The sequence below is a fragment of the Nerophis lumbriciformis genome, linkage group LG17 (genome assembly GCF_033978685.3).
Source record: "Nerophis lumbriciformis linkage group LG17, RoL_Nlum_v2.1, whole genome shotgun sequence".
Taxonomy (NCBI): domain Eukaryota; kingdom Metazoa; phylum Chordata; class Actinopteri; order Syngnathiformes; family Syngnathidae; genus Nerophis; species Nerophis lumbriciformis.
Genome location: NC_084564.2, coordinates 3,681,689 through 3,709,045, shown reverse-complemented (window position 1 = coordinate 3,709,045; position 27,357 = coordinate 3,681,689). Strand labels below are relative to the sequence as shown.

At 42.0% G+C, this 27,357-nt stretch overlaps 1 protein-coding gene across 2 annotated transcripts; it reads left to right on the top strand.

Moving 5' to 3' along the window:
• Window positions 1-59: 59 nt before the first annotated feature.
• rnf168 (ring finger protein 168) lies at window positions 60-26,431 on the top strand. Of its 2 annotated transcripts, none has more exons than XM_061972280.1 (8): window positions 60-338; window positions 9,739-9,933; window positions 10,001-10,202; window positions 14,801-14,865; window positions 19,374-19,529; window positions 19,657-19,739; window positions 24,866-24,899; window positions 25,035-26,431. In XM_061972280.1, exons 2-8 carry the CDS (start codon window positions 9,775-9,777, stop codon window positions 25,815-25,817), a joined length of 1,482 nt encoding a protein of 493 aa, XP_061828264.1. In that variant the 5' UTR covers window positions 60-338; window positions 9,739-9,774; the 3' UTR covers window positions 25,818-26,431. The 2 variants fall into 2 exon arrangements, with proteins under 2 accessions (XP_061828264.1, XP_061828263.1); XM_061972279.1 differs by having other exon boundaries at window positions 60-343.
• Window positions 26,432-27,357: the final 926 nt, after the last annotated feature.

Sequence of the window (27,357 nt, the reverse complement as noted above, 5' to 3'; positions counted from 1 at the left end):
GGCTTTTTGCGACACTTCGTCATAGTTGACGTCATTTAGGGGCGCGCCGGTAACTGCGCGTGCGCACTAGGTCGTCGTGTGGTTCGGGCGGGTAATGGCAGCTCATTTGTGTCGAGTTATTATCAAAATAACGACGTAGCTTCTCTCTGTCGGTCAAACATTGTAGCCTGGTTAACGCCTCAAGTCGGATACTTATTCGCAAGCCGAGTGGAAGTATTGACAGGCGGCCCTGTTGTCAACTAACCTTTATGTTAGCTTGCCAGCTAACAGCTATATTGATGTTTGGCTCCCATACCGCAGCTAACTTTAGCCTCGACTAAAGCCGCCGACTGTCAAAGGTCAGGTAATGAAAGTTATGTCACTTTTAATCACACCAATGTCACAATGTTGTTGACAGCAACATTAGCTAAAGTTATCAGCTAAGCTTTGACTTAACGTTTGTACTTGTCATCTACCTTGTCTTTTCTCTATTTGGGTGTTCGTGTGCTGCTATTCCGGTTTGAATTCGGGCTATAATATGCTGAAGACTACATATGTATGTATTTATTTACTCGCACAATATAAACAGATCAAAAGGTAACATTGTTAAAAAAACAACAACAACAACAAGAAAAACATGGAAGCAAGAAATTAGTAATGAGAAAGACGTAATAAGAAATAAGTGCAGGTGAGTAAAGAAACCCAAAAGGCTTATTCAAGGTTCTCACCTAAAGCAGTAAATTAACAAACACAATTAAACATAGTATATAGAAAAAGGTTTTTTGGGTTGGTGCACTAATTGTAAGTGTATCTTGTGATTTTTTTATGTTGATTTAATAAAAAAAAAAAATAATAAAATAACCGATACCGATCATAAAAAACTGATACCAATAATTTCCGATATTACATTTTAACGCATATTATCGAACATCTCTAGTTTTTTTATTATCAGTATCATTTTTATTTTTTATTTTTATTTTTTAATTAAATCAACTTAAAAAACACAAGATACACTTACAATTACCGTATTTTCCGCACCATAAGGCGCCCTGGGTTAAAAGCCGCGCCTTCAATGAACGGCATATTTCAAAACTTTGTCCACCTATAAGCCGCCCGGTGTTGTAAGCCGCATCTAACTGCGCTAAAGGAATGTCAAAAAAACAGTCAGATAGGTCAGTCAAACTTTAATAATATATTAAAAACCAGCGTTCTAACAACTCTGTTCACTCCCAAAATGTACGCAAATGTGCAATCACAAACATACGTATATCAACATGGACAGAGCTGCGTGAAAAAAGCCACCCGGCCTCTTCGCGTAAACTTAAACTTACCTTAACCACTCGCTCATCTTTTCTTCATCCATCCCTTCGAGTTAGCTTTTATGATGACGCCGGCTGGAAAGGTCTCTTTTGGCAAGGTCTTCCTTTTGAATATCACCATGAGTGGAAGTTTCTGGCCATTAGCATGGCAAGCTAGAACCACAGTGAAGGATGACTTCTCATTCCCTGTGGTGCGAATATTCACCGTACGTGCTCCCGTTGTATCCACAGTGCGGTTCACAGGAATATCAGTTGCTGTGAAATAGTAATCCGTGTGCGGATGGAGAGATTGCGTCTTTTCATGAACCGGATCCCTGACGCTTAGTAGGAGCCATTTTGTGGTCTTTACAGATGTAAACACACAAAGGAAATGAAACGTACGGTATATCCGCGCGCTTTTTCTTCTTCTACGCGGGCGGGTGGTTGCTTACAGTAGAAGAAGAAGCGCTTCCTGTTCTATGGGGGCGGGTGCTTACCTTGGCGGTTGCTTGCGTAGAAGAAGAAGCGCTTCCTGTTCTACCGGGAAAAAAGATGGCGGCTGTTTACCGAAGTTGCGAGATCGAAACTTTATGAAAATGAATCGTAATATTAATCCATATATAAAGCGCACCGGGTTAAAAGCCGCACTGTCAGCTTTTGAGTAAATTTGTGGTTTTTAGGTGCGGCTAATAGTGCGGAAAATACGGTAGTGCACCAACCCAAAAACCCTCCCTCCCCCATTCACACTCATTCACACAAAAGGGTTGTTTATTTACTCGCACAATATAAACAGATCAAAAGGTAACATTGTTAAAAAAAAAAAAAACAACAACAACAAGAAAAACATGGAAGCAAGAAATTAGTAATGAGAAAGACGTAATAAGAAATAAGTGCAGGTGAGTAAAGAAACCCAAAAAGGCTTATGCAAGGTTCTCACCTAAAGCAGTAAATTAACAAACACAATTAAACATAGTATATAGAAAAAAATAAGATAACAAGTAGGGCAGCATTGAAAATAATGTAAATAATTCAATGTATATACTAGTGATGGGTTGATGAGGCGTCATGAAGCGTTTTGCCACATTGCAAAACTGTATTGATACTGTGTCGATACTGTGTCACTAAATACTGATATCTGCTGGACATTAAAAATCCCTACAGGCAACCTATGGACCGACTCAACTGACACTGATTTGATGCCCTAGTACAGGGGTCACCAACCTTTTTGAAACCAAAAACTACTTCTTGGGTACTGATTAATGCGAAGGGCTACCAGTTTGATACACACTTAAATAAATAAATATATTGTCATTTGTAAGTTACACGTAAGTGTGATTTAAACAAGAATAGCTAAATAAATACATTTATATATATAAAAACATGGGTATTTCTGTCTGTCATTCCATCATACATTTGTTTTCCTTTTACAGAAGGTTTTTTGTAGAGAATAAATGATGAAAAAAAACCACTTAATTGAACGGTTTAAAAGAGGAGAAAACACGAAAAAAATTAAAATAAAATTTTGAAACATAGTGTATCTTCAATTTCGACTCTTTAAAATTCAAAATTCAACCGACAAAAAGAAGAGAAAAACTAGCTAATTTGAATCTTTTTGAAAAAATTAAAAAAAGAATTTATGGAACATCATTAGTCATTTTTCCTGATTAAGATACATTTTAGAATTTTGATGACATGTTTTAAATTGGTTAAAATCCAATCTGCACTTTGTTAGAATATTTAACAAATTGGACCAAGCTATATTTCTAACAAAGACAAATCAGTATTTCTTCTAGATTTTCCAGAACAAAAATTTTAAAAGAAATTCAAAATACTTTGAAATAAGATTTAAATTTGATTCTACAGATTTTCTAGATTTGCCAGAATAATTGTTTTGAATTTTAATCATAGTAAGTTTGAAGAAATATTTCACAAATATTCTTTGTCGAAAAACCAGAAGCTAAAATATTTATTATTCTTTACAATAATAATAAAAAATTGTTTTACTTGAACATTGATTTAAATTGTCAGGAAAGAAGAGGAAGAAATTTAAAAGGTATATTTGTTTAAAAATCCTAAAATCATTTTTAAGGTTGTATTTTTTCTCTAAAATTGTATTTCTAAAAGTAATAAGAAGCAAAGTAAAAAATAAATGAATTTATTTAAACAAGTGAAGACCCATCCATCCATCCATTTTCTACCGCTTATTCCAAGTGAAGACCAAGTCTTTAAAATATTTTCTTGGATTTTCAAATTCTATTTGAGTTTTGTCTCTTTTAGAATTAAAAATGTCGAGCAAAGCGAGACCAGCTTGCTAGTAAATAAATACAATTTAAAAAATAGAGGCAGCTCACTGGTAAGTGCTGCTCTTTGAGCTATTTTTAGAACAGGCCAGCGGGCGACTGATCTGGTCCTTACGGGCTACCTGGTGACCGCGGGCACCGCGTTGGTGACCCCTGCCCTAGTATATACAATAATATAAACCAAGTCATTGTATTTCATTTAGGATTATTTCATATCTTCATTTAAATAAAAATATATTTTTATCTTTTTTAGATACAGTCAATAAATAATGTGAACATGTATCATAACATGGAAATCGAAGATTTGTGGATGATTGTGGACTGGGAATTTTTTTATTTAATTTTTTTACACATTTTTATAAAAAAAAAAAAAAAAAAAGTTTTTCCGACGTATTACATTTTAGACGATTTCTCTTAGTTATTATTTCTCCGGCTGTAGAAAAGACACGCTCACAGGACACAGAGGAGGCGAGGCACAGTTGGCGTATCGGTCACGTGACCAAAACAGCTCATGATCGGTCACGTGACTTTCTAAAAGCGGTACGCGCACCGACACAGGGTTTTGCTCTATGAGCTCGACGCATGCGCCGATGCATCGGTGTTGCCGGACCCATCACTAGTATATACTCTGATGATTATCTTGTGTGATGACTGTATTATGATGATAATATATATCTGTATCATGACCCCGACTTAAACAAGTTGAAAAACTTATTGGGGTGTTACCATTTAGAGGTCAATTGTACGGAATATGTACTGAACTGTGCAACCTACTAATAAAAGTTTCAATCAATCAATCAAATCACGGTGGTGCAGGGGTTAGTGCATGTGCCTCACAATATGAAGGTCCTGATTGATTGATTGAAACTAGGGCTGCAACAACTAATCGATTAAAATCAATTATAAAAATATTAGGCGATTAATTTAGTCATCGATTCGTTGGATCTATGCTATGCGCATGCGCAGAGGCAATTTTATTTATTTATTTTAATTTTAATTTAATTTTTTTATAAACCTTTATTTATAAACTGCAACATGTATAAACAGCTGAGAAACAATAATCAAAATAAGTATGCTGTTTTTTTTTCAATAAAATACTGGAAAGGATAGAAATGTAGTTTGTCTCTTTTGTCCGATTATTAATCGATTAATCGAAGTAATAATTAATCGATTATCAAATTAATTGTTAGTTGCAGCCCTAATTGAAACTTGTATTAGTAGATTGCACAGTTCAGTACACATTCCGTACAATTGACCACTAAATGGTAACACCCCAATAAAGTTTTTCAACTTGTTTAAGTCTGCCTCACAATACGAAGGTCCTGAGCAGTCCTGGGTTCAATCCCGGGCTCGGGGTCTTTCTGTGTGGAGTTTGCATGTTCTCCCCGTGACTGCGTGGGTTCCCTCCGGGTACTCCGGCTTCCTCCCACTTCCAAAGACATGCACCTGGGGATAGGTTGATTGGCAACACTAAATGGTCCCTAGTGTGTGAATGTGAGTGTGAAAGTTGTCTGTCTATCTGTGTTGGCCCTGTGATGAGGTGGCGACTTGTCCGGGGTGTACCCCGCCTTCCGCCTGATTGTCGCTGAGATAGGCTCCAGCGCCCCCCGCGACCCCGAAAGGATTAAGCGGTAGAAAATGGATGGATGGAACTTGTTTAAGTCGGGGTCCACGTAAATCAATTCATGGTAAAGGACTGAGTAGTCCTGAGTTCGATCCCGGGCTCGGGATCTTTCTGTGTGGAGTTTGCATGTTCTCCCCGTGACTGCGTGGGTTCCCTCCGGGTACTCCGGCTTCCTCCCACCACCTCCAAAGACATGCACCTGGGGATAGGTTGATTGGCAACACTAAATGGTCCCTAGTGTGTGAATGTGAGTGTGAATGTTGTCTTGTCTATCTGTGTTGGCCCTGTGATGAGGTGGCGACTTGTCCAGGGTGCAGCTGAGATAAGCTCCAGCGACCCCAAAAGGGACAAGCGGTAGAAAATGGATGGAAGATAACAAGTAGACTACCTTGTGTGGATTGAGTCTAAGTGAGTGTGAGTGCGTGTGAGGAAATAATAGGGCTACATTATAAGGTAGGAACAGATGGAGAATGTTGATTCATCCTTAATCTATGTGTAAAGTTATTGTTCACGAGTGAGGGAAGAGTGGATCGTGAGAACAACAGGCTGATCGGTTTTGCGGGCGCTGTATCGATCCGTTGTGGTGAAGAAGGAGCTGAGCCGGAAGGCAAAGCTCTCAATTTACCGGTCGATCTACGTTCCCATCCTCACCTATGGTCATGAGCTTTGGGTTATGACCGAAAGGACAAGATCACAGGTACAAGCGGCCCAAATGAGTTTCCTCCGCCGGGTGGCGGGGCTCTCCCTTAGAGATAGGGTGAGAAGCTCTGCCATCCGGGGGGAGCTCAAAGTAAAGCCGCTGCTCCTCCACATCGAGAGGAGCCAGATGAGGTGGTTCGGGCATCTGGTCAGGATGCCACCCGAACGCCTCCCTAGGGAGGTGTTTAGGGCACATCCGACTGGTAGGAGGCCGCGGGGAAGACCCAGGACACGTTGGGAAGACTATGTCTCCCGGCTGGCCTGGGAACGCCTCGGGATCCCCCGGGAGGAGCTGGACGAAGTGGCTGGGGAGAGGGAAGTCTGGGCTTCCCTGCTTAAGCTGCTGCCCCCGCGACCCGACCTCGGATAAGCGGAAGAAGATGGATGGATGGATCGATGGATGTATCGATCCGTTGTGGTGAAGAAGGAGCTGAGCCGGAAGGCAAAGCTCTCAATTTACCGGTCGATCTACGTTCCCATCCTCACCTATGGTCATGAGCTTTGGGTTATGACCGAAAGGACAAGATCACGGGTACAAGCGGCCGAAATGAGTTTCCTCCGCCGGGTGGCGGAGCTCTCCCTTAGAGATAGGGTGAGAAGCTCTGTCATCCGGGGGGAGCTCAAAGTAAAGCCGCTGCTCCTCCACATCGAGAGGAGCCAGATGAGGTGGTTCGGGCATCTGGTCAGGATGCCACCCGAACGCCTCCCTAGGGAGGTGTTTAGGGCACATCCGACCGGTAGGAGGCCGCGGGGAAAACCCAGGACACGTTGGGAAGACTATGTCTCCCGGCTGGCCTGGGAACGCCTCGGGATCCCCCGGGAAGAGCTGGACGAAGTGGCTGGGGAGAGGGAAGTCTGGGCTTCCCTGCTTAGGCTGCTGCCCCCGCGACCCGACCTCGGATAAGCGGAAGAAGATGGATGGATGGATGGAATAAAGTTATTGAGTGAAGATGAGGAGTTTGCAATACATAGGTGACTATTCCCAGAGTAAAGGACCTCTGTGTTTGATGGAGAACTGGCTAAGAGTGATACGGCTAAAGATAGGACGGAGATTATCAGTTTGTCTAATATTATGATAATGAACTTGTGAATTGGTCTTAAAATAATGTTTGAAATGTGTAGGAAGCGTATTAGGGAGGTAAGTACATTTATAGATAAAAGAGGACTGAAGTGTTGATATTATAAATAGATAGTACATTTAGTTTCCTAAACAAGGGAGCAGATGGAGCCAAATAGTTAGAAGTAGCTATTCTTACAAATGTATTTTGCATAATGAATCATTTGTGTAAATTTGATGGATATGTACTAGCCCAGACAATATTGCAATAGATAAGATATGGATAAATTAAACTGTAATAAAGAGTTAAGAGGCACGCCTGATGAACCAAACCCCTGATTTTTCTGATGATACCAAGAGATCTCGACACTTTATTGAATTTTTTTTAACTCGGTAGTTTGATTGTCCAGGGTGAGTGGGGTGTGTGGATGGTGGAACGGTTCGAATCGGATGAGAAATGTGGGAATTGTGCAATCGATGATTGTATATTGCCAAGTCATTGTCAATGGGAATGGGACTTTCCTGGAAATTTGGGAGTTTTGGGAAAACCGTGAGTTTTTGAAAAATCGGTTGAAAAATGTTGACCTAGTAACAGTTTGAAATAAGAATGGGTATTTTCGTAAATCCTGGAATTTGGGGAAAAGCGTGAGTGAGGTGTGTGGACGGTGGAACGGTTAGAATCAGATGAGAAATGTGGGAATTGTGCAATGGATGATTTTATATTGCCAAGTCATTGTCAATGGGTGGAAAATTCAGAGAAATTCCGGTAAAACCAGTAATTTGGGGAAAGGGAAAACATGTTTTGTGTTGGATATATGTGAAGGGTAGTGATGGTTAAAAGGTCAAAATCGGGTAAAAAATGGCATCAAAACTTTGCGAATTTACAAAATTGTATAACTTTGAATACGTTCTTTCATTTGAATGGGAATTTCCTGGAAATTTGAGAGTTTTAATGTGTTCTGTCCATGACAATTTTTCGTCCACTAGGTTACCTAGAAATTTGGTAGATGAAACTTGACTAATTTTGATTCCTCCAATAGAAATCTTAGCACTCTGTTTACAGTATGTTTTGTTTTTGCTTACGAAACACAATAAAGTTGGCTTAGTTTACATTTAGTGATAGCCTATTAACAAGAAACCATTCAAATAGCACAGGTATACCAGAATTAGCTTCCCTAATGAGGTTTTCAAATTCAATTCAAATACATATTGTGAATGCAATAGATAATTTTCAGTAGAAGTATGTTTAATTGTTATGAAACGCATGCTGTTACTTTTAGACAAAATAAAAAATGTTCTCTATGGTTAGATCTAGGGCTGCAGCTAACGATTATTTTTCTATCGATTAATCTATAGATTATTTTTTTCGATTAATCGGTTAATCTATAGATTATTTTTTCGATTAATCTATAGATTATTTTTCCTTTTACCGATTTTTTTTTAAATTTAAAATGAAGAGGAAAAAATAAATGTAGGCCAGTTTTTTCAAAAGGCATGGCTTTTATTTACAAAAAAAAAAGTATGGCCACTAGTCAGTCAACATTGACAACAACATGACAAAATATTCTGTAACAATGTAAACATTTAAAACTTTTAACATTTAACAAAATTAAAAGTAGCTTATTTGCTTTTTAATGTGCAAATATAAAAGTAAACATCCAATGCAAATCTTAATATTCTGGAATAGTATAAGCATTTCAAAAGTAAAAGTATTGCTTATTTTGCTTTAAAATGTGCAAAAATAAAGATAAACATCCAATACAAAAAAGTGCAAAACGGAAATATTCTGTAACAAGTGTAAACATTTCAACAAAAGTAAAAGTATTGCTTATTTGCTAAAATGTGCAAAAATAAAGCTAAACATCCAATACAAAAAAGTGTACAGTGTAAACATTTCAACAAAAGTAAAAGTATTGCTTATTTTGCTTAATAACACAACAATGATAGTATGATTAAAGTGAAAGTTAATTGTTGGTTTGTACATAGTATATGTAACTGTTAATGTTGTAAAAGGTATTTGCACAACTAATTAACGTTAGCGTTTGTGACACGTCTTGTGCCGTGGGGTTCTTTCAGGACCGACAGACTGAACGCCAGACGGCTTTGCCAGGTTTACAATCTTTTAATTTTACACAAAGTCTTTTCTCTTCCAACTGCGCGGATCGCGCACCTGGGCACGATTGCGGCGTCGCTCCCGGCGCGCCCCGCCTCGCCGCTCGCTCGCCGCCGCCGCCTCTCCACAGCGTTAAAGAGGAGCGCGTCTTTGTAAACACTGAACAGGCACGCCAAACGCGCCTCTCAGAGCGAAACGGTGCTTTAGTTTATGAATTTACAACGCAGATACAAATGACACATTCATGTTTTTGTGTAATAATGACAACGTATACGCACGCGGACGATTGACTTGTTGATGGTGATGGCAAGAACGCTGTCGGGGGTTTTCTTTTCAAATGTTCCTTCATAGCCGTTGTGCTGCTATGATAGGCCATTTCCGCTCGACACAGTGTGCATACAACAACATTATTAGGCCGTTTATTGAAATACTCCCACACTTTTGACGACTTTTGGCGTGCTTTTTTCCCCTCGCTCGCATCGTCTGCTTTGCGCTCCGCCATGACAGTAAAGTAGTGTGACGTAAATATGTGACGCGCCGACGCACAAAAACGGCGTCGACGTATTTGCGTAACCGATGACGTCGACTACGTCGACGCGTCGTTTCAGCCTTAGTTCGATCATTCAAACTGTGCTAAGGAATCAGGCTGAGATGGATCTTTCTGGCAGGTGGATGCTGCTGTGACAGGCCTCACAGGAGACAAGATGATGTTGCCAGACGCTGATGCAGAGGCGGTCGTGTCGGGTGGCAAAGGGAAGGGGAAGAGAACCAAAACCCTATCATTTGATGACTGCGTGTGTCCGGTGTGCTTGGAGATGTTTTTGGAGCCTGTGACGCTGCCCTGCACACACACGTTCTGCAAGGTAAACCGCACGCTGACGCGTCACACTGACTCGGTAACTCTTCACGTATATATATTGTACCCGCTAGGTCTGTTTCTTGGAGTCGGTGGACAAAAGCACGCTGTGCTGCCCCCTTTGCAGGAAGAGGGTCTCCACGTGGGCCCGACAGAACAACAAGAAGAAGACGCTGGTCAACGAGCAGCTGTGGAAGCAAATTCAGATCAGCTTCCCCCAGCACTGTCAGCGTCGCCTCTGCGGGCAGGACGCCATCACCGAGGACGAAATGGGAGGTAGGACACACATCATACCATAATTCTAGATGCTAGTGATGGGTTGATGAGGCGTCATGAAGCGTTTCGACACATTGCAAAACTGTATTGATACTGTGTCGATACTGTGTCACTAAATACTGACATCTGCTGGACATTAAAAATCCCTACAGGCAACCTATGGACCGACTCAACTGACACTGATTTTATGCCCTAGTACAGGGGTCACCAACCTTTTTGAAACCAAAAACTACTTCTTGGGTACTGATTAATGCGAAGGGCTACCAGTTTGATACACACTTAAATAAATAAATATATTGTCATTTGTAAGTTACACGTAAGTGTGATTTAAACAAGAATAGCTAAATAAATAAATGTGTATATATATATAAAAAAATGGGTATTTCTGTCTGTCATTCCGTCATACATTTTTTTTTCCTTTTGCAGAAGGTTTTTTGTAGAGGATAAATGATGAAAAAAACACTTAATTGAACGGTTTAAAAGAGGAGAAAACACGAAAAAAATTAAAATAAATTTTGAAACATAGTTTATCTTCAATTTCGACTCTTTAAAATTCAAAATTCAACCGACAAAAAGAAGAGAAAAACTAGCTACCGTATTTCCCGCACCATAAGCCGCCCTGGGTTATAAGCCGCGCCTTCAATGAACGGCATATTTCAAAACTTTGTCCACCTATAAGCCGCCCCGTGTTATAAGCCGCATCTAACTGCGCTAAAGGAATGTCAAAAAAACAGTCAGATAGGTCAGTCAAACTTTAATAATATATTAAAAACCAGCGTGATGTGGGCGCGCATGGAGTCGTATATCAACATGGACGGAGCTGCGTGAAAAAAGCCACCCGGCCTCTTCGCGTAAACTTACCGTATTTTCCGCACTATAAGGCGCACCTAAAAACCACAATTTTTCTCAAAAGATGACAGTGCGCCTTATAACCCGGTGCGCTTTATTACGATTCATTTTCATAAAGTTTCGGTCTCGCAACTTCGGTAAACAGCCGCCATCTTTTTTCCCGGTAGAACAGGAAGCGCTTCTTCTTCTACGCAAGCAACCGCCAAGGAAAGCACCCGCCCCCATAGAACAGGAAGCGCTTCACCCGCCCCCATAGAACAGGAAGCGCTTCACCCGCCCCCGGAAGAAGAAGAAAAAACGCGCGGATATCACCGTACGTTTCATTTCCTGTTTACATCTGTAAAGACCACAAAATGGCTCCTACTACGCGACAAGGATCCGGTTCATAAAAAGACGCAATCTCTCCATCCGCACACGGATTACTACCGTATTTCACAGCAACTGATATTCCTGTGAACTGCACTGTGGAACGGGAGCACGTACGGTGAATATTCGCACCACAGGGAATGAGGAGTCATCCTTCACTGTGGTTCTAGCTTGCCATGCTAACTTCCACCCATGGTGATATTCAAAAGGAAGACCTTGCCAAAAGAGACCTTTCCAGCCGGCGTCATCATAAAAGCTAACTCGAAGGGATGGATGGATGAAGAAAAGATGAGCGAGTGGTTAAGGGAAGTTTACGCGAAGAGGCCGGGTGGCTTTTTTCACACAGCTCCGAAGGCGAACACACCTTCACTAAGACGGGCAGATAGCGCCGGTCGACATACGCCAACATCTGCCAGTGGATCGTAAATGCCTGGGCAGATATTTCGGTCACAACTGTGGTCCGAGCTTTCCGGAAGGCAGGATTCACAGAACTGCTGCACAACAACAGCGACACTGAATCCGATGACTTCGACGAGGCGGAGCCGGCCATTTTTTGATCCCACGCTTGCGCAACTTTTCAATTCGGACACCGAAGACGAAGAATTCGAAGGATTTACGAATGAAGAATAACTTCAGAAGGTGAGCGCTATGTTTATTTTGTGTGTTGTGACATTAACGTTCGAGCAACATTATGTTACTATTTATTGCTCTACACCATTTTGAATTTTACTATGTTTGTGATTGCACATTTGCGTACATTTTGGGACAGAGTTGTTAGAACGCTGGTTTTCAATATATTATTAAAGTTTGACTGAACTATCTGACTGTTTTTTTGACATTCACTTTAGCGCAGCGTTTTTTTGACATTCACTTTAGCGCAGCGTAGGCGCGGCTTATAGTCCGGGGCGGCTTATTGGTGGACAAAATTATGAAATATGTAATTCATAGAAGGTGCGGCTAATAATCCGGTGCGCCTTATAGTGCGGAAAATACGGTACCTTAACCACTCGCTCATCTTTTCTTCATCCATCCATCCATCCCTTCGAGTTAGCTTTTATGATGACGCCGGCTGGAAAGGTCTCTTTTGGCAAGGTCTTCCTTTTGAATATCACCATGGGTGGAAGTTTCTGGCCATTAGCATGGCAAGCTAGAACCACAGTGAAGGATGACTTCTCATTCCCTGTGGTGCGAATATTATATATATATATATAATATAACCTCGTCCATGTTGATAATGTTCTCTGGCCGGATCTTTTTTTCAGCTATCTTGTTTTTACAATATGCACGGAAAGTAGCCAGCTTTTCTTGAAAGTCTTTAGGCAGTTGCTGTGAAATAGTAGTCCGTGTGCGGATGGAGAGATTGCGTCTTTTCATGAACCGGAAACCTGTCGCTTAGTAGGAGCCATTTTGTGGTCTTTACAGATGTAAACACACAAAGGAAATGAAACGTAATATCCGCGCGCTTTTTCTTCTTCTATGGGGGCGGGTGGTTGCTTACAGTAGAAGAAGAAGCGCTTCCTGTTCTATGGGGGTGGGTGCTTACCTTGGCGGTTGCTTGCGTAGAAGAAGAAGCACTTCCTCTTCTACGGGGAAAAAAGATGGCGGCTGTTTACCGTAGTTGCGAGACCGAAACTTTATGAAAATGAATCTTAATATTAATCCATATATAAAGCGCACCGGGTTATAAGCCGCACTGTCAGCTTTTGAGTAAATTTGTGGTTTTTAGGTGCGGCTAATAGTGCGGAAAATACGGTATATAAAAAAAATGGGTATTTCTGTCTGTCAATCCGTCATACATTTTTTTTTCCTTTTACGGAAGGTTTTTTGTAGAGAATAAATGATGAAAAAAACACTTAATTGAACGGTTTAAAAGAGGAGAAAACACAAAAAAAAATTAAATAAATTTTGAAACATAGTTTATCTTCAATTTCGACTCTTTAAAATTCAAAATTCAACCGACAAAAAGAAGAGAAAAACTAGCTAATTTGAATCTTTTTGAAAAAATTAAAAAAAGAATTTATGGAACATCATTAGTAATTTTTCCTGATTAAGATACATTTTAGAATTTTGATGACATGTTTTAAATTGGTTAAAATCCAATCTGCACTTTGTTAGAATATTTAACAAATTGGACCAAGCTATATTTCTAACAAAGACAAATCAATATTTCTTCTAGATTTTCCAGAATTTTTTTTTAAAAGAAATTCAAAATAATTTGAAATAAGATTTAAATTTGATTCTACAGATTTTCTAGATTTGCCAGAATAATTTTTTTGAATTTTAATCATAGTAAGTTTGAAGAAATATTTCACAAATATTCTTCGTTGAAAAACCAGAAGCTAAAATATTTATTATTCTTTACAATAATTAAAAAAAAAAAATTACTTGAACATTGATTTAAATTGTCAGGAAAGATAAGGAATACATTTAAAAGGTAAAAAGGAGTATTTGTTTAAAAATCCTAAAATCATTTTTAAGGTTGTATTTTTTCTCTAAAATTGTATTTCTAAAAGTAATAAGAAGCAAAGTAAAAAATAAATGAATTTATTTAAACAAGTGAAGACCCATCCATCCATCCATTTTCTACCGCTTATTCCAAGTGAAGACCAAGTCTTTAAAATATTTTCTTGGATTTTCAAATTCTATTTGAGTTTTGTCTCTTTTAGAATTAAAAATGTCGAGCAAAGCGAGACCAGCTTGCTAGTAAATAAGTACAATTTAAAAAATAGAGGCAGCTCACTGGTAAGTGCTGCTCTTTGAGCTATTTTTAGAACAGGCCAGCGGGCGACTGATCTGGTCCTTACGGGCTACCTGGTGACCGCGGGCACCGCGTTGGTGACCCCTGCCCTAGTATATACAATAATATAAACCAAGTCATTGTATTTCATTTAAGATTATTGCATATCTTCATTTAAATAAAAAATATATTTTTATCTTTTTTAGATACAGTCAATAAATAATGTGAACATGTATCATAACATGGAAATCTAAGAGAACGTGTTGTGGATGATTGTGGACTGGGAATTTTTTTAATTTTATTTTTTTTATACATTTTTATTAAAAAAAAGAAAAAGAAAAGTTTTTCCGACGTATTACATTTTAGACGATTTCTCTTAGTTATTATTACTCCGGCTGGAGAAAAGACACGCTCACAGGGCACAGAGGAGGCGTCAGTGCGACACAGTTCGCGTATCGGTCACGTGACCAAAACAGCTCATGATCGGTCACGTGACTTTCCAAAAGCGGTACGCGCACCGACACAGGGTTTTGCTCTATGAGCTCGACGCATGCGCCGATGCATCGGTGTTGCCGGACCCATCACTACTAGATGCATTTAGAGCCTTCTCTCTGATAGGTATTGACATTCTAACTGTGTTGCTCAGTGTTTTTCCCCAGGGTCAGTCAGCCTGGAGAGCTGAGACAAGAATATCAGGAGCAGGTCACCAAAGTAAGTTTAGTTTCAATGGAAAACTTATTTCTACAATATAAAGGGCCCATTAAAAAAAGGCGAGACACCATGCTCAAATAATTTTGGACAACTATAGTTCATTTTAATTCATTAATCTGCCCTCCTGAAATGTTTGAATTTAGTTTGGCAGGTAGGTGAACACTGCAGTTCTTCAAATTAAATGAGCTTGTTTATTGATTGACAGTGAAGTTATTACATACCTGCCAACTACTCCGGTTTTCCCGTAATTAGTACGGTTTTCATCAACCTATTCCGGGTTACGGTTGCAGTGATAAAAAATAAGTTTTTTCATTAATTAAATTTATTTATTTTTTTAAAAGTTTTATTCACGAAATCGCGTAACAACAATGACAATCGACACTGCTTCCCGTAACTTCCTATCGAGCCATTCCGAATGCCATGCGCGAGGCTATTTATAGCACCGCTGCCAAGCACGAGGCACCAGTTGCCATTGTTTCCAAACGAGCGAACGATCATGGAATCAGCCGGAGAAAAATCGCAAACGAGTCTTAAACCGAAAAGAAAACTGCAGTCATTCCGTGAAGAATATTCAAAAGCCTATCCGGGAATAATTATCCGTTCCAAAAAGGGTGAAAACTACGCGAATTGCACCTTGTGCAGACAAGATTTTTCGATCGGACACGGAGGAATTAGCGATGTAAAAGACCACGTTGGGACAAAAAAACACAAGTCTAATGCCGTTGCTAGCGATACAAGTGGAAAACTTTCAACGTTTTTCGTCGCCCAAACAGATTCTTTGGGTGTGATAAATGCCGAAGTTTTATTTACGGAGGCAATAATTGAGCAAACAAAAAGGTAATGACACCAATGTTATCTATTGGAATTGTTTAGTACTGTTATACTGTTAAAAGTGTTTATACTATTTATGCTTTCAAGTCCAAGTTGAAGAAATCTTGTTAAATGTTGACAGCATAACTACCAAAATACAGAAGTATGTCCTTAATATTTTTGCAGTGCTATTTCTGTTGAAAAGTTCAAATGATTACATTAGAGATGTGATGTGCCACTTTTCAAGTGTCTGATGGCTTCAATTAATTTTCATTAATTTTTCATATTTTGAATTCTTTTGAAAGGCTTACAAAAAAACTACATTTGAATTGTAATTCCATGCTATTGACAGGACTATTAATTTTAATGAAGTTAGCTTACCATGTTTACAGTATGATAATTGTGATAGAAATGTGAATTTTAGGCACCGAATATTTTTTACAATTGAACAAGGCAGTAGATTATACAAGCTTGGACAGAAAGTTAATAATGACACCAATTTTTTTTTTAATGGAATTGTTTAGTACTGTTTTACCATTTGTTTACTGTAAAAAGTGTTTATACTGTTTATACTTTCAATTAACAAATTGAAGTCTTGTGAAAGGTTGACAGGATAACTGGCATTAACTGTCAAAATAATTTCAAACTATTGAAGTTAGTTTACAGAATAAACATGTCAATCAACCCATATGGTTTTTGCTGTAATATTTTTGTTTTGAAAAGTCACTGTGACTGATAGAAAAGTGATGGTTTTAGCAACATTTTAACCTGTCTGAATGCTAATAATTATTTTGCGTCGGGGGGGCGAAGCCTGAACCCCCCCACCAGGACTTTGTCCTGGACCTACCGGGGCCTGCAACCCCTGGACCCTGGCTACTAGGTTTTTCTGATTTCAAAAGTTGGCAGGTATGTTATTGTAAAACTAAGCAAACCAAGGAAAGTACATTAAGAGACACATGGTTATGTAATATATGTAAGAATCATGTTCAATGGACAATGCAGTTTGGTATAAACTGGGGTAAAAAGCAATGCAACCATACAGGATAAAGTTTACTTATGCCGCTAGCTTAAAGGGGAACTGCACTTAAAAAAAATAAAATGAGCCTGTCATTCACAATTATTATTAAAGACATGACGGTGCATGGATTTTTTTTAATGCATTCGAAATATTAAATAAACGTAAATAAAAGTCCGCTTACAGCGGAGCCAATGGGAGGTCCTCTATTACGCCCATAAAATCCAATAAATAAAGAAAAAATGCCAACAATACTCCATTTACATTTTGTGACTTGACTATTAACCAAGTATTAGTGATATTGTTATTATAAGCGCTAACGCAGACAAATAATTTATTTTGGCACTGTGATCACTGCCATGTCTCCCTACGTTTACATCGAGGGGTCTGCTGCTTCCTTGCTTTCTGTAAGTTTATTCTAGATCACAAATCATGCATGTCACCTGGATAGAAAAAGTCTGAACAGGTATTCTGGAAAAGTTGGTACACTTTGACAGCCGTTTAGGACCCGAAAATGGGGAGAAAGACACGAAAATATGTTTTGTTTCGTCCTCCTACCCCGTTCCTTCGTGAGGATTATGAGTCTTCATCTAAATGCGAATATATGAACATCCCAGGAGTCGGCATCCTAATGACAGCAGACCTTGTAGAATAAGTGATGTTTTATTATGTTTGTTTGCTCTCATAAAGTCTGCAGTGAGTAAAAATCAGTGATGAAGAAAAAAAAAAGTAAACGTTGATCGTGATGCATTAATAAAATTAATGTGCCGCGTATACTTAAAATGATCAAAATATGTAAATAATTAAAGCTGCAAGCAGCATTGGTCGGGCCCGCGTATTTGGCAGGTGCTAGTCCTAAATGTCCCAATACTTTTGTCCAGTGATAGTCATAAGTGTCCCAATACTTTTGTCTACTTTTAGTCTGAAGTGTCCCAAGACTTTTGTCTAGTGTACCTACCTTGTCTGCATTGTGTGGGCACGTTGGTGCTTCCTGCTTTTAAGCAGCCATCTTAAAAAAACAGCAGCGCAGCAGCATCAGCGCAGCGGGTCTTTGAAGGGTCATAAAATCAAAACCGGAGCAGTTAGAAAAAAAGCGCTTTTGTCATTGTAATCACAAGGGTTCAATCTCTCTCCTGTGTTAGTTTGAAGGCGAAACGACAAACGCGCTCAGAGGAGATCGTTTTTGAAGGAAGGTGACCGGTTTTTACAAAACATTTGTTTTGAAGAGGGAATAGCAAACTTCCTGTTGATTTTTGCTGAGGGTTGTCAATCTATGAAATGTAGGTCTAAGTGAGACCTACATAGAGGTTTGTGTTTCATGTCTCTCCGACTTTCCCAGTGGGAGTTACAGGCAGTTTTGTCATTTTTTTCTTCTGAGGAGCAGTTTTTTCTGCGTTTTATAAAAAAAATTGCGGTAGAGCACAATTTTATATTTGGGGTTAGGTTTTTTCATTAGATCACAGTTTTAGCCAGTCCTGATGTGTCTGTTCAGTTTGGTGAGTTTTGAAGCATGTTAAGGGGGTCAAATTAGAGCTCAAAGAGTCAAAAGTGACTGTTTTTAGTACTTTTTTGTCTTGAAGGGGGAATTGCCAACTTCCTGTTGATTTTAGCCCGAGGATATACAATTATGAAAACTAGGTGTAAGTCAGACCTACATAGAGGTTTTTGTTTCATGTCTCTCCGACCTTCCTAGTGGGAGTTACAGGCAGGCTAGTTTTTTTTTTTCCTAGGGGGCGCTAGAGCGCAATTTTGAGTTTTGGGGTTCGGTTTTTTTTAAAAAAAAAGGTAATTTCCGCAGGTCCTGATGTGTGCGTCAAATATGGTGAGTTTTGAAGCATGTTAAGTGGGTCAAATTACAGTTTAATGTGGCGGCGGAAGAAAAAAATAAATAATAAAAAAAACCTTACAAATTCAATAGGTCCTTATACAATGGGCCATGCGGGCCCTAATAAATGTGCCCATTAGTACATTACATATATACTTACATAATGTATGTAAAACCTTAATGGAGGTGTTTGGATGTTTATTTAGGGGTTTTATAGACTCCATTGTGAGATAACTTATGATCGCATTTATTTAATATTTAGAATGCAAAAAAAAAACCCATCCATTGTCATGTTTTTAATAATGATTGTGAATAATAGGCAAAATTCCCCCCAAAAAGTGGAGTTCCCCTTTAATGCTAACATTCAATGGAAGATCTAATTGACAGGCTAACAAAGATTAGCATTGCTTTCGTTTTATACTTGTACTAATGTTCCACAAATGAGATTTTAACGGAACAAAATGAACTTAAAACTGCAAATGCATTCCTATTTACAAGCATATATTCACCAAACAAAACAAATATTGACTGCTGACTTTGTAGGCTCTGCATTGTGTGCGCTGACTAGCTATGGGACAAAACAAATGACACAGTCAGTGTTATGTGGAACATGATTACCAGAAGAGGGCAGCACATATATTAACCTGGATGGCAAAGTGTTACTTTCTTGTAACCCCAAATCTTGCAAAAATACAAACATTTTAAATAATGAAATTATGTCAACCAGAAATGTGAGCCATGTACTCACTTTTGTGAGGTCATGAGTTCCAACTCAAAACATTCTGTGTTAACAAAGATAGCAAAAGCGCACTTTTGATTGTGGACAAAATAAAAGGCGGCACATGTTGTTGGTGTCAGCTGACAGAGGAAAAGCGAGAGCTGGACGAGGAGGAGCAACGGGCCAGCGAGGAGTACATCCAGAGACTCCTGGCCGAGGAGGAGCAGCTGCTGAAGGAGGAGAGGAGGAGGCGGGAGGAGGACGAGCGACTGGCCAAAGTGCTCAGCAAAGAACTGGTACGTCTTTGTGTCTCGCTGGGAGAAACATGAAAACGAGTCCCGATGTTGACGAGGAAGTTTTCCAGCTCACTCTGTGTAAGAGGAATTCCATCATCATCATCATTCTCCTCCATCTTTCTTGTAGAACGCTGCTTCCGTCTCCCAGGACAACCGGCATCCTGACATCACTCCAGCCAAGAAGAAAGTCAACGTAGGACAAATAGAAAAGCAAGTATTTTGTTGGATATAGTTCATCATCTTGTGTATTGGAATGCTTTAGAACAGGGGTGCCCAAAGTGGGACGGGGGGCCAAATTTGGACCGTCCAGTCATTTATTTTGGCCTGCCAAAGGGTGGCTTCCCAAAAGTAGTACCGTATTTTCCGCACCATAAGCCGCCCTGGGTTATAAGCCGCGCCTTCAATGAACGGCATATTTCAAAACTTTGTCCACCTATAAGCCGCCCCGTGTTATAAGCCGCATCTAACTGCGCTAAAGGAATGTCAAAAAAACAGTCAGATAGGTCAGTCAAACTTTAATAATATATTAAAAACCAGCGTGATGTGGGCGCGCATGGAGTCGTATATCAACATGGACGAAGCTGCGTGAAAAAAGCCACCCGGCCTCTTCGCGTAAACTTCCCTTAACCACTCGCTCATCTTTTCTTCATCCATCCATCCCTTCGAGTTAGCTTTTATGATGACGCCGGCTGGAAAGGTCTCTTTTGGCAAGGTCTTCCTTTTGAATATCACCATGGGTGGAAGTTTCTGGCCATTAGCATGGCAAGCTAGAACCACAATGAAGGATGACTTCTCATTCCCTGTGGTGCGAATATTCACCGTACGTGCTCCCGTTGTATCCACAGTGCGGTTCACAGGAATATCAAAAGTCAGTGGAACCTCGTCCATGTTGATAATGTTCTCTGGCCGGATCTTTTTTTCAGCTATCTTGTTTTTACAATATGCACGGAAAGTAGCCAGCTTTTCTTGAAAGTCTTTAGGCAGTTGCTGTGAAATAGTAGTCCGTGTGCGGATGGAGAGATTGCGTCTTTTCATGAACCGGAAACCTGTCGCTTAGTAGGAGCCATTTTGTGGTCTTTACAGATGCAAACACACAAAGGAAATGAAACGTACGGTAATATCCGCGCGCTTTTTCTTCTTCTACGCGGGCGGGTGGTTGCTTACAGTAGAAGAAGAAGCGCTTCCTGTTCTATGGGGGCGGGTGCTTACCTTGGCGGTTGCTTGCGTAGAAGAAGAAGCACTTCCTCTTCTACGGGGAAAAAAGATGGCGGCTGTTTACCGTAGTTGCGAGACCGAAACTTTATGAAAATGAATCTTAATATTAATCCATATATAAAGCGCACCGGGTTATAAGACGCACTGTCAGCTTTTGAGAAAATTTGTGGTTTTTAGGTGCGCCTTATAGTGCGGAAAATACGGTACATAATATTCATACTGACCTTTTAAGCTTACGTGGGGTGCCCAGATTCGATATTGATATCACATATCGGTCCAATATCAGTATGAAAATAAGTCTCAAATTACATCGGCTTGTATCTAAACTTTCCAAAATTAGTTTTGCTGCAAGCAGTCCTGCAGCGTGTTCACTTGTGCAAAGCTGGACAGCCAGGTAACATCTAAATGTCCTCCAATAAGCACACAAGTTTGGTCTTTTTATTTTATTTTAGTCAAGTCATTTACAAAAGTTTGCCCAACCAGTCTACATGTGCTTTGTGGACTTGGAGAAGGCATTCGACCGTGTCCCTCGGGAAGTCCTGTGGGGAGTGCTCAGAGAGTATGGGGTATCGGACTGTCTGATTTTGGCAGTCCGCTCCCTGTATGATCAGTGTCAGAGCTTGGTCCGCATTGCCGGCAGTAAGTCGGACACGTTTCCAGTGAGGGTTGGACTCCGCCAAGGCTGCCCTTTGTCACCCATTCTGTTCATAACTTTTATGGGCAGAATTTCTAGGCGCAGTCAAGGCGTTGAGGGGATCCGGTTTGGTGGCTGCAGGATTAGGTCTCTGCTTTTTGCAGATGATGTGGTCCTGATGGCTTCATCTGGCCAGGGATCTTCAGCTCTCACTGGATCGGTTCGCAGCTGAGTGTGAAGCGACTGGGATGAGAATCAGCACCTCCAAGTTCGCCGAGTCCATGGTTCTCGCCCGGAAAAGGGTGGAATGCCATCTCCGGGTTGGGGAGGAGACCCTGCCCCAAGTGGAGGAGTTCAAGTACCTCGGAGTCTTGTTCACGAGTGAGGGAAGAGTGGATGGTGAGATCGACAGGCGGATCGGTGCGGCGTCTTCAGTAATGCGGACGCTGTATCGATCCGTTGTGGTGAAGAAGGAGCTGAGCCGGAAGGCAAAGCTCTCAATTTACCGGTCGATCTACGTTCCCATCCTCACCTATGGTCATGAGCTTTGGGTTATGACCGAAAGGACAAGATCACGGGTACAAGCGGCCGAAATGAGTTTCCTCCGCCGGGTGGCGGGTCTCTCCCTTAGAGATAGGGTGAGAAGCTCTGTCATCCGGGGGGAGCTCAAAGTAAAGCCGCTGCTCCTCCACATCGAGAGGAGCCAGATGAGGTGGTTCGGGCATCTGGTCAGGATGCTCCCCGATCGCCTCCCTAGGAAGGTGTTTCGGGCACGTCCGACCGGTAGGAGGCCACGGGGAAGACCCAGGACACGTTGGGAAGACTATGTCTCCCGGCTGGCCTGGGAACGCCTCGGGATCCCCCGGGAGGAGCTGGACGAAGTGGCTGGGGAGAGGGAAGTCTGGGCTTCCCTGCTTAGGCTGCTGCCCCCGCGACCCGACCTCGGATAAGCGGAAGTGGATGGATGGATGGATGGCATTTACAAAAGGCAACAATGGGAGGCTAGCAGCTACACCGCACCGATGCACAAGCTAGACATTTGTAATAAGTGTTCATATTTCAACAATATTGTAGTTTAAAACACCACATTTGTCAATATAAACAAGTATTGAATAAATAAATGGTAAATGGGTTATATTTGTATAGCGCTTTTCTACTATTTCCACCCATTCACATACATCCACACACAGATGGCGGGAGCTGCCATGCAAGGCCCTAACCTCGACCTATCAGTTGCAAGGGTGAAGTGTCTTGCTCAAGGACACAACGGACGTAACTACTATGGCGGAAGCTGGGGATTTGAACCAGGAACCATCAAGTTTGTGGAACAGCCGCTTTGCCAACCGAACCACGGTTGCTTTAATTATAGTTGCATAATACTTAAATCTAAAAAGTGTCCCAAGTCAGAAGCGTATTAAAGTAACAAACGTGTCTGCATCATTTAACGTGCTGTCATGAACTTAACATATTTAATATTTAGGATCATTAGGTGTTGCCAAAAATAATTACCGTTCTTGTTCGACTTAAAGACAGTATCAATTCACTCCAGACTGTTAATTATAAACAGATTAGTGTTTTTCATACCTGCCATTGTTCTCTGTTTGACTCCTTATTCTTGACCTAACTTTTTCTAACATTCCACACTACAAAATGATAGAAGTATATATGATTCCTGCTGATATCGTATAGGACAGGGGTCGGCAACCTTTACCAGTCAAAGAGCCATTTTGACCAGTTTCACAAATTATAGAAAACGATGGGAGCCGCAAAATGTTTTTGAAATTTTAAATGAAATAACACTGCATACAATTTTTTTTTTTTGCTTTATGCTATGTATAAACCAAGGGTCTCAGACACGCTGTCCACACCTTTATGTGGAATTTGAAAGCTGGTGCGGCACGCGGGTTTTAAATGAATGGCTCTTGTCAGCGTCATACGTGCCGTGATGGTACAGCATATAGCACCCACTACAGTCAGCGTGCCTGATAAGCCACACGTTGTATGGGGCTTCCGCTTGCTCACGTAGGTGACAGCAAAGCATACTTGGTCAACAACCACACAGGTCACACTTTTGGTGGCGGTATAAAAAAAAAACTTTAACACTCTTACTCTTACTCTTAGTGGCCTAGTGGTTAGAGTGTCCGTCCTGAGATCGGTAGGTTGGAGTTCAAATCCCGGCCGAGTCATACCAAAGACTATAAAAAAAAAATGGGACCCATTACCTCCCTGCTTGGCACTCAGCATCAAGGGTTGGAATTGGGGGTTAAATCACCAAAATGATTCCCGGGCGCAGCCACCGCTGCTGCCCACTGCTGCCCACTGCTCCCCTCACCTCCCAGGGGGTGATCAAGGGTGATGGGTCAAATGCAGAGAATAATTTCGCCACACCTAGTGTGTGTGTGACAATCATTGGTACTTTAACTTTAACTTTAATAATGCGCCACACTGTGAACCCACACAAACAAGAATGACAAACAAATTTCGGGAGAACATCTGCACCGTAACACAACATAAACACAACAGGACAAATACCCAGAATCCCATGCAGCCCTAACTCTTCCGGGATACATTATACACCCCCCCGCCCCCACCAAACCCCGCCCACCTCAACCGACGCACAGAGGGAGGGGGGGGGGTTGATTTGTGAGGGAGCAGGGTTGGGGTGGGGGCGGGGTTTGGTGGTAGCAGGGGTGTATAATGTAGCCCGGAAGAGTCAGGGCTGCATGGAATTCTGGGTGTTTGTTCTGTTGTGTTTATGTTGTGTTAAGGTGCAGATGTTCTCCCGAAATGTGTTTGTCATTCTTGTTTGGTTTTGGTTCAAAGTGTGGCGCATTATTAGTAAGAGTGTTAAAGTTGTTTTATATGACCACCGTCAGTGTAACCTGTGTGGCTGTTGACCAAGTATGCCTTGCTGTCACGTACGTGTGCAAGCAGTAGATGTATATTGTATAACAAGTGTTGGGCTGTCACGTTGTTAATACAAATTGTAGAGGGCGCCAAATGTTGTACCATCATGGCACGCCCTTATTATAGCCATAAGGGTGAAAATCGGTGAATATTAATCCCGGGAGTTTTCTGCGAGAGGCACTGAAATCCGGAAGTCTCACGGGAAAATTGGGGGGTTCAGCAAGTAAGCTGCTGAGCCGCATCAGAGTGATCAAAGAGCCGCATGCAGCTCCGGAGCCGCGGGTTGCCGACCCCTGGTATAGGATCAATATCGTATCAGACGTGAAAAAGTTTGGGACACCCTTAACGTTTACACAATCATCGATGGCATGTTCGCACGGCTAACCAGTTGGCTAACTAGTTGCCATCTATCATTGTTACTGGTACTAAACATAGGAACTTTTTTGGTTTCACGCTTCGAATTGCTGTTTATGGCCACATTTTTACTTTGGCTGTCGAGGCAAAAAGTTGGGGACTCCTGTTGTAGAACATTCAGAAGATGTGCTTGTCATGACCTGATTGTGTGTTTGTGCACATTCAGGTACTTGTATCGTCTTCCGTCTAAATCCAACAAGGTCAGTCATCTTCTACTTCTCTTTTCTACATTTTTATAGCGTGCTGTGTATCACTTTTGCGCTCACGATACACCAAAGTTATTTTTCCACTTTGCCTTTGGAGCCTTTTTTCAGTTAGCGGTCAAATGTTTGCAGGAGAACATCCTCCTCTCCCAGGACACGCGTCTCCCTCAGCTGGACTTCTACGGGCCTCCTTCAGCGGACCAGTCAGAAGTTGCGTGCGTCAGTCCGCTCTCGGCGTTTTCCCTAGCGGAGGGGGAGGTGCGCGACAGGAGCCTCGCCAGCGGAGGGGGAGGACTCCCTCAGGTGGACTTCTACGGGCTTCCTTCAGCGGACCAATCAGAAGTTGCGTGCGTCAGTCCACTCGCGGCGTTTTCCCTAGCGGAGGGGGAGGGGCGCGATAGGAGCCTCGCCAGCGGAGACGAAGGACCCTCCTCGGTAAAGAGGAAGAGCTCTGAGCTGGAACAGGAGCCAGAAGAGACCTACTTAAAGCGAGGGCGAGGTCACTGGCTCGCCCTTTCCTCCTCCTCCTCCTACTCCTCTTCCTCGCCAGAAACCGGAACGACTGTGCTGCGGGGGCTGGTTGAATTGGAGGCGGAGCTTCAGAGCCGCCGGCGTCAGGAGGAGGAGGACCGGCAGATGGCGCTGCTCCTGCAGCAGGAGCTCAACCAGGAGGAGAGGCAGCGACACACTGACAGGCGCAAAGGATCTGCCGACGCCTACCCGCTACGACGTAAAAGCCTCGCCCACAGGGCCTCCAGGACTACAAAGACCTCCCCCCCAGCCACCGCCAGCTCTTTTGCGGAGTCCTCTCTGGACTCATCCAGCCCCTTCTCCTCCTCCTCTTCCTCCTCCTCCTCCAGCAGAGGGAGCAAGCAGACCACCCTAACGGACTTGTACCCCAACTTGGGCATCTGAACCCCCCAAACTCTGACTCACTGTTCCCCGACTTCCTGCCCTCAGTCTTGTTCCAGAAGTAAAAAACATTTCCACACAACTTAAAACAAAACACTCAGTCAGCTCCAGGAGACCAGGACTTAGTCAGGACAGTTTCTCTGCACAGGTGCTTCCTTTTCTAACGTTTAAATTGGTGAAATAAGCTTAAAAGGCGTTGCTATATTTTTTCATTTTTACAAAAATAGAAAGTTGCCTTCTGTTTGCTGTTTTCAGATATTTGCTGCTCAGTAATTTCAGATTTCTTAAATTTCATAGACAAAATGAGTCAATGCATTGAAACACAGACTCTGCAGGACATTTGTCTCTGAGAGCATTGTCCGGATCGTTTTATCGGAATACTCTGTACATCAAAACGCCTTATTTTTGCCTTCATTGTAGTTGAGGACTGTAAAGATCCAAGCTGGACAGTTTTGAACACAGATTACATGAACTAGTTTAGTTTATGCTGCTGACAAGGTTCCTCTGTTCTGGCCATCAAGCTGGAGCAGTTGTGTGTGGAGTGTGACATCACTTCCTGTTTGGCTGCAGATTATTTGTCTTTTATAAGAAATAAAAAGCTGAACTGTGCTGAGAAATGTTTTCCCCTGACAAAAAGTTTTACAGGTTTCACCGGTTAAAAGATGGTTTCTGGAGGTAAAACACAACACCATCCATCCATCCATCCATCCATCTTCTTCCGCTTATCCGAGGTCGGGTCGCGGGGGCAGCAGCTTAAGCAGGGAAGCCCAGACTTCCCTCTCCCCAGCCACTTCGTCCAGCTCTTCCTGTGGGACCCCGAGGCGTTCCCAGGCCAGCCGGGAGACATAGTCTTCCCAACGTGTCCTGGGTCTTCCCCGCGGCCTCCTACCGGTGGGACGTGCCCTAAACACCTCCCTAGGGAGGCGTTCGGGTGGCATCCTGACCAGATGCCCGAACCACCTCATCTGGCTCCTCTCGATGTGGAGGAGCAGCGGCTTTACTTTGAGCTCCTCCCGGATGGCAGAGCTTCTCACCCTATCTCTAAGGGAGAGCCCCGCCACCCGGCGGAGGAAACTCATTTCAGCCGCTTGTACCCGTGATCTTGTCCTTTCGGTCATAACCCAAAGCTCATGACCATAGGTGAGGATGGGAACGTAGATCGACCGGTAAATTGAGAGCTTTGCCTTCCGGCTCAGCTCCTTCTTCGCCACAACGGATCGATACAGCGTCCGCATTACTGAAGACGCCGCACCGATCCGCCTGTCGATCTCACGATCCACTCTTCCCCCACTCGTGAACAAGACTCCGAGGTACTTGAACTCCTCCACTGGGGGCAAGATCTCCTCCCCAACCCGGAGATGGCACTCCACCCTTTTCCGGGCGAGAACCATGGACTCGGACTTGGAGGTGCTGATTCTCATCCCAGTCGCTTCACACTCGGCTGCGAACCGATCCAGTGAGAGCTGAAGATCCTGGCCAGATGAAGCCATCAGGACCACATCATCTGCAAAAAGCAGAGACCTAATCCTGCAGCCACCAAACC